Consider the following 8,675-nt stretch of genomic DNA (forward strand, 5'->3'; position numbering starts at 1 on the left):
TCCAAGGATGTTGAACCTGGCAACAGCTCTGTACATTTGAAGTTGTTGCGGATCCTGTTTTTGGCACTTGATTTTGGCGTGTGTGGATGCTCTGACTTGTGATTGGATAGTTTGATTGTAGCAGGGTTTGCCACTGTAGACCCTTAGTCTAGTAACAAAATAGGATAGTTGCAGAAGAGGTCATGCACCAGAGAGCCGAGCGAGAGCTGATCTGAGTAAAGGAGCTGTTGTATACCTCATTTATAACTCGAAACCGAGTAAAAACTTGCTTTAATCTACTTCAAAAGATGAAATAAAAAAAACAAAGATCTGTCCTAGAACAGAAGCCTGCAGATTCCTGTTTAGAGTGAGGGACCGGATGATACCTAGAAGGCTGCACAAGCGCATGCATATAGGAAGCCCATCCCACTTATTTATATTTAACTTTTATAGACATTTAAGTTCACATTATAGCTCCTTATTCATTTTATACCAAAGCTTTTTTTTATGATTTGACAATCGTCGTCTTATGAAACCCCAAAAACTATTCTGAAACTTTCGCATGGTGTGCGCTGTTCGTTCTGGGTTTGCGGTCTGCTTGTTCCTCACCTTCTCAGTGGTAACCAAAGACTTTCAAAGTGATTGTATGGACTAAACTCTCTCTCCTAGTTCCCTGCCATTAGCTTGGGGTTTGAGATCATCGATCAAAGCATGTGGCTGAGTGGGCGGGGTTTAGTAGAAAGAGGAAGAAAAACAGCTCTGCCGGCTTCTGGAAAGGACTTAAAGTAACCCCTCACGGGCTGGGTGATGTTTATTAATATACGCTGAAGGATGTCCTGGGCTCACTGCAACCTGCTCAGGATAAACTGTCCTCTGGAGTTCCACTCTGTGGCTGCAGCAAGGCAAAACTGTTTCTATGATTGTCTACAGAAAACATGCAACGTCTCTCCATAGTCGTCTTTTAGGTGCCGTCGTCCCGTGGTTTCGCTGTTCTGTCGATGTCTTTAGCTTTGCTGTTTCCACCATCATGATTTCAATTGGTTTGATCAGCTGTGCATCAACTATGCATCGTTGTCCTCCATCCTGCAAGGGCGGCGTCTGTGTGACACGGCCCTTTTCAGATGGATTTTGATCTTTTTATTGCAAGTGGAGGGTCGAAAGCAACTATAAGCTCTATCCCAAAGCAAAAATATCCAAATATGAAATGTTTTACAAATGCAGATACCAAAGATTCCTCTTCCTTCCCAAACCCTTCAGCTTGTGTATTAAGAAACAGAACCCAGCTCTGACAGTAGTCCTAACCTCAGTAATTCCAAAGCTTAGATGTATATTTTGGTATTTTCCTGAGATGCTTATGGGGGGGGGGGAAAGTTTGTCGTTTTTTAATTTTCTTGTTCGTTGGATCTGTTGCTCTTTTTCTGTCACAGCATGGAATTTAACTGCAAAACTGTCTTACTGTAGGTTAAAGAAATAGTATTTTTGTATGTTTTTGGATGTGTCAATGTATGTGATATCAGTTTCACTGCCCAACTTATCATTGTTTTTAAAACAAAAGACAGAAAAAGGTTAAGTTAAAAAAAAAAGACAATGTACATAATACTTAAGTCATTGATTTCAAAAGAAATCTCTCTATACTCTCATTTCCATATTTCCTATGGCTAAAGCTCAAGGAATGTTCCATTTTTCACTCTGTCTCATACTGTAGATTGTACTTCTATATCTCCCTTCAGAACGCTGTAACTCACTGTTGTAATAGTGATGATTGGTTGGGTTCTGAGTATCACTACAGACCTGAACTCTAGTGCCACTCGTGGCCTGCTATCAAGCGAACATACACCCAAGACTGAACGCTAAATGGCTACATCGCTGTAGCTTAGAACTGAATGATTGTGTAGAATATAAGTATGTGAATCAGGATACATGGTAGATTTGATGCATTTGTCTGCTGTATTTTGTTTGTTTTTTATATATATATAAAGATAATCTTTTACTGTAACTGTACAGTTCTCTTTTGTTGTAAACATCATTAAACCATTTTCCAAGTGTTTTAATATTCTAATAAGTCTTTGGTCTTTTAATATTTGGCAAATTTCGGAACATGGTGAGGAACTTACGGAGTTAATATACATTTTATTTCATTTTACCCTTATGTTTTACAGTAATCAGTCAAATGGACTATTTCACACACATAGGTAGAAAATAAGAGCACTGTCTCCTACCTCTCCAGAGGTCTAGTTCTTAAATTGCCTTGTAAAATTGGTTTAAAATGATCTATTCCTGCCTTGCATTAACATACAAGATCCTCTATTGCAACCAAAAATCGCATATATATATATTTTACACACACACACATACATTACATACATCACACACTGCCGTTCAAAGGTTTGGGGTTGGTAAGATTATTTAAAATGTTTTTGAAAAGTCAAAGCTTGTTTGATTCATTTGAATTGTATTACATGTTAATTCTATTTTATTATCTTTTAAAATGTAATTTATTCCTGGGTTGTTAAAGCTGAAGCCATTACTCCAGTCTTCAATGTCACATGATTCTTAAGAAATCATACTAATATGCTGATTTTGTTCACAAGAAACATTTCTTATCAATGTTGAAAACCGTTGTGCTGCTTAATGTTTTTGTGGAAACCTGATGCATCAGGATTCTTTAAAGAATAGAAAGTAAAAAAAAAAAAAACATTTTGAAATATGAATCTTTTTTTTTACCGTCACTTTTTAAAATCAAATTTAATGCACCCTGAATTATAGTATTTATTTCAAAATTATAATTTTTTATCTTACTGACCCCAAATTTTGGAGGATATGTATAAAACAAGACACATAAATGCATCAACAAAGATACAGATTTATCTGTTGGAAGATATAAAAATTGCTCCTGAGGTTGTGCTGTGTTAATTGTGTGTTGTGGGAAAAGTTTCCATCTCCACAGCCTCGGCTGCATCCCTTTTTCTCGCTGTTCGAGCCTTTAAAGGAATAAACCAATAACATGAACTGATGAATTTTGGCTGCAGTCTGTTTAAAAACCTACCAAGCAGTGCAATGTTTTGATTACCTAGTAAATAAAGAGAGTAAAATAGGGAAGAGAAACTAGCAAAAAAAAAAAAAAAAAGCTTGAATATAATTCGTAAATACTAATAGATATAACGTAGGCTAATATACAAAGTGGCCATAAAAAGGATATTTTTATGTTATGAATGCCATTTAAGTACAGGCCTATATCAAATCAAGAGTTTAAAACGAATTGTTACATTACCTCGTCAGGTTTGCTCTTGGCTTTGCGAGCCTGCAGAAATAGAAAATAATTAGCTTAGTAGGCCTATAGCATAGTAAGGATATTATGCCTCATCATTAGGTGAAATGATTCATTATCCGGTACAACAACCCACACACGTGTACGTACTTTGGCTCCTTTTGGTCTTATTTCCTGGTATTCATCATTTCTTGCTCCTCTTAGTTCCTAGAAAATACACCAACCACCATTGAGGGAACGATCAAAACATGTAAGTGCACAACTGTAAACAACCACAGGAGGGCAGCAGGGATTAAAACTGTCGCCTTAGTTTACCATGAGAAGAAACTTTTATCTGGTTACATTTATCTGTTTCTCAGATCTTATCCACATCCTTTTTGACAAATAAGTGGTTCAACTTCTTACCTGATAATGTGTCTCTGGCTCCCGTCTTCTAATCTGAAATATGTTGATATTGATTAGATGAAGGTAGGCATCTAAAAACAACTTTTTCTTTAAATTGCAATTTCACGTTTATATAATGTATCAGATTACAAACAGGATTGGATATCATGATATGAAGTCGGTGTAGGCTACCATACACTATATTTGCAGTTAACGCACTGATATGCTCAACCTGCCATATGGCTAATTTAAATAGGCTCTACTTAAATTAAATGAAAACATAAATTAATCTCACCGGTCTGTCCAGTTGCTGATAATCGGAACTCATCTGAGGCAGATCCAAGTCCTAGAATTACAGCACGCACATTTTGAATAAAGTCTTTATTAATCGGTCATTCCTGTTAGGTAGTGCTTTTTGAGTTTTGTCACTTAAAAAATAAACAAGATTCTGGTGTAATTTAACTAGATATTTTAATGTAGGGTTAAACCATACTTTTAGAAGCTATGTCCAAGCTCCTCTCGAAATTAATGTTTAGTGTGTTTGTGCACAAATTAACATTTTGTCATTTACTTGTCCTCAAAGTTGTTCCAAACATGTATGAATTTCTTTCTTCTGCTGAACAAAAAATTAAGATATTTTGAAAAAAAAATATGGGTAACCAAACAAACTTGATGACTGAAACATATGGAAGTCAATGGGGCCCATCAACTGTTTGGTTACTCATATTCTTCAAAATATGAGGCCTACTATCTATTTGTTTTTTACATTTAAGTATTTGTTTCATTTTTTCCACAACCATTTTATTAACCACAAATGTTAGATTTAAAGTTAGTCAGGGGCCTCAGGGCTCATATTTTCACCTGGCGATAAAGACCCTAGCGAACAGATATCGCCAGAGCCGGTGAACGCTGTTATTGCGGTAGTACAGCGCTCAGCTCAGTTTTCTGTTAGGATCAAAACAACTCGACAAAATATTTACACTGTAATTATTTATTAAAAATACATCACTTTAAAATAGCTAACTGTAAGCTATTCTATGGGTGCCAAAAAGACAATTTATGTAGCTTGAGATGAAACTTAACAGATAGCGAAAGTAACACTTGATGTTAAAAAAGTTTTTGATTATAGAAAGGTAAAAGGAAGTAACTTAGCCTAATAAATACATTTATATGTTCAGAAGTGCATAGCAACAATGCACATCACAAATCCCTCCAAACAAAACTGTTTAAATCTCTTACCTATATTCACTTAATTGTGACTTTTTAATACAAGAAAACTAATAAATATTATTTTCATATTTAAAATTGAGTTGAATGTTTTATCAAATATAAAGCACTTTCATAGTAGGAATGACCCATTCAATGCAATACATGTCAACACATGAAGTATATTTTGAACCTTGAATATGATCTGTGAGATATGTATTGAGAACTCACTGTATAGACAGGCTCATTGGGGTTCTGGGCCGGGGTGTCAGGCTCTGGAGGAACAGGCCCTTCCTTTGTAAACTAAGCCATACAAGGCAGAACACAAGGTAGTGGTTAAAACCGTGAGGTACATTTCTTCACTTGGTACAAACTGTTCATGCTAGAGCTCAACTTACCTTCTCTCGGAAGTAGAGAGCAGTAAAAATGATAGAATACAGCAGGAGAAAAACGTCTAAAATATAGCAATTTGTTGGGTCGCTCAAAGAGGCCTCTGCGAACAGAACAAACAATTTTAAAAGACTTTCATTAAGCAAGTACACAACTAAAACTCAACAAAAATTTGGTGGCTCTTCTTATTTATTGAGGTTTTGAATTATCTGTCTCCTGCAGCGTAGTTGGTAATGTTAAAAAAACAAGAAAGAGTGGAAAAATGAGAAAGACTTAATTTATGAGAAGCACCAGAACCTAAACCGCCAGATGATTAAATACAGAGATAAAATATATTTACATTACAGTACATTAAGAGGTTAATTTAATTTTGAGGCAACTAAGAATTTCTGTATCCCAAGGCTTTTCATGAGTCACTGTTTAATATACAAATACTTTCTCTCATGTTAATTCTTGCAAAACATATTTACGTGTGGGTTTAATCCGAGGCAGCCAAATGATCTGCTAGATAATGTCTAGCACTTTAACTCATCAATTATCAGATTGGATGAATAGAAAGAAAACTGGCTTTACAAAAATAAACCACTGAGACCAGTTAAAACTTGATCGAATTGATCAAAGCTGAATGTATCGCATTTTACAGTATTTTAGTTGGTATTTAAAGTATTTTAGATGGTGACTTAACAGTGCGCTTGCACTTTAAAGGACATTTGATCGGATAATACTGCTCAATATGCCATTGACTCTCTTAACAAAGCAAAATAAATCTATAAAAAATGTTGGAAATTATTAGATGTTTCCTGATGCCCATAATTGGGCACACAAGTATAAATTCCTTTTTTTAATAAAACATAATTATTAGCAAGTGTGGTTTGAAATAACTGTATATGAAAATCTAACTATATGCACCATGATTGCCAAAAATTCAACACAGACAAAACTGGAGATACAATGCCTTGAAATTTAAATTCATGACATTTTCATACGCGATATGCATTCATTATTATCCCTCTTAAAAAAGTGGCCACATCCAAAAACTTTACGAATACGCTATTGCATTGCAATCTATTCATTTAGCAAGGTTTTGTCTATAAACTTCAATATCTAACTTTAATCATTTACTTTTAACTGTAATCAGTTCTTAAAGATGTCAAGACATTCTTGCATACCTATCATTAGGACAAATAAAATCAACATTCAAATACCGTAAGTAGACAAAGATAATTGTGAAATGTAGGACTCCCCCAACAAAAAAATATAAATAATGTTTCGGATAGGTAGATAAAAGAAAGTAACATGCACCATGCTAGTACACATCTTTGTCGACGCACAATGATTTGGCACATCGTTGTAATGTAATCTTAAACGGCTTGTTTGGTAGCCTACTGAAATATGGTCCAGTAATATTTTAGATAATTCTTGCATAATTCATAAAGACTCTCATTCCTCACTCTCGTCTGTCATTCATATCCACATTAAGAACATTGAGTGGGTCACAAAACAGTCCTTTATGAAAAACAAAACAAAACCCCTGCACTCATGCCTTCCTGTTAGAGGCAACAGGGGCCCAAGCTCCTTTACCTGTCTCTCTGTGATCTCTGTGTAAATGTGTGTGTGTAATCTAGTTTGGTGGTTTCTCTGCATGAGTCTAGTTAAGTGCAAGAATGAGCGCAAAACAGTGAAGGCCCTGTTGCATCAAATAGGTGTTAATGGGGACCGGTGTATAAAGGTTAGCAAACTGACCACACACATTTCACATGGCAAACTATTTTCTTCTGCAAGGGCATTGCATATAGAAACAAGGACTTATTAACAATCAATATAAAGTATATAGGTCTAGTCATATCAAATAAAAGCTTTACACGTTTCTCACTAATGCATTCCTTATCACAAGATGTGTTTTAGTTGCTTCATATAAAATAATGACAAACACAAGAAGGTGCTTTAGATAGATTAGAAATGTAAAATCGATTTTATGCTTTATAATTTGAAGACCCTAATTACATTGAAGAAGCTATTAATGCTAAAATAAAGTTGTTTAGTGTGATTCTATTCAATGACACAGTTATCAAAACCGATGAATTAAGAAGATTAGCAATAGTTTTATAAATTAGGCTGTACTATTTAAGACTGTTACAATCAGATTCAATGATTTCGCAATTCTTTCCAAATGCCAGAAGTAGATGTGGATTCAAATTTAGTTGTACATTTAAAACATGTAAAGGGTTACGCCGTCTATCTAATTGCCAAATTATACATTACTGAATATATAATCGGCTTGTGCATGTTTTGTTTCTTTATCTGTTTTAGTATAACTTTTAAAATAATAATTACAACACCCACTACACATATAATACTAATAAAATTATTATAACAATTCCTTGCTAATTATTATTTATTTTAATAAAAAGTATTTGTGTGTCTACGCGGTCGTTAATGTTGTTGACTTTTGAAAAGCCGCCATTTACTGATCTTTCAATTTTGGCTTCAGGTTTCGCAAAAGGAGAGTGTAGGTTTTCGAGATGCTTTTGTTGGATCCTCGTTTTTTAATCGCAGGAAACAACATTTAAACATGAAGACGACAGTTACACATCATCATAGCACTACTGAAAAGCCTTCATCTTTTTAGACATTATGTTGCAATCGAGTATATTGCACTTAAAACTGTTGTTACATGCCATGCTACAAGTCTTGCTGGTTGTGCATGGAAACTAAAATGGCCACATGAAGAGGTGTATGACCCCAATCTTTCTTCACAGGAGATAATGCACACACACACACACACACACACACACACACACACGCACGGACACACGCACACACACACACACACACACAAAACCATAATGCAAAATGTCTAATATTCAATTTCTCCATTTATATTTACTCCAGTGAAAAGTACATATTTCACAACGACCAAGACCCATATAAACCATCAAAACTCTGCGCTGAATGTTATAGATATTTGACACCCTGTGCAACAAATATGTAAAGAGCAAGATAAATGATTTTACCTGCAGAAGACACATGTGTAGCCAAGAACAATAGAGTGGTTGTCCTGCTCATTTCCATAACATTCCCTGAAACTATATTTCTGTAGATGCCGTTCCTTCCTGTTGCTTGGCCCGTAAGTGATGTGCAACCGTTGTTAGCCTTCTGTTTTGATTGCTTCTACTGTCAAACTTTTACCTAACAGGAAGTGGCCCTAGCCCTAGGTTTTCAGTTCTAGTGAATGACAACCACTGTCTCCACCAAAGAGTCTTGTCCTCTCATCTCAAAAAAGTCTCACCATTTCCTGTATATTTTTAGACCCTCACGCTAACAGTTGTCTTTCACCAGTATTTCAGGTAACTCCACAGCCACTGTCTGTTGAATTTGTTGTTTCCTTTTTAACAATGTTGGACTGTAAACAAATTTAAATAAAACTTTTTCGCTGCAGGAAATTATA

The 8,675-nt window shown here is 35.2% G+C and overlaps 1 protein-coding gene across 1 annotated transcript; it reads right to left on the bottom strand.

Annotated features, from left to right (window-relative positions):
- Positions 1–2,823: 2,823 nt before the first annotated feature.
- On the bottom strand, positions 2,824–8,472 carry cd247l (CD247 antigen like). The gene is made up of 8 exons (XM_079618975.1): positions 8,242–8,472; positions 5,236–5,330; positions 5,069–5,140; positions 3,927–3,977; positions 3,653–3,685; positions 3,398–3,454; positions 3,251–3,280; positions 2,824–2,960 (listed from the first exon to the last, which is right to left on the bottom strand). The coding sequence occupies exons 1-8, from the start codon at positions 8,297–8,299 to the stop codon at positions 2,889–2,891; spliced, it is 468 nt and encodes a 155-aa protein (XP_079475101.1). The 5' UTR covers positions 8,300–8,472; the 3' UTR covers positions 2,824–2,888.
- Positions 8,473–8,675: the final 203 nt, after the last annotated feature.

This window comes from Phoxinus phoxinus (assembly GCF_949152265.1).
Source record: "Phoxinus phoxinus genome assembly, chromosome: 7".
NCBI lineage: Eukaryota > Metazoa > Chordata > Actinopteri > Cypriniformes > Leuciscidae > Phoxinus > Phoxinus phoxinus.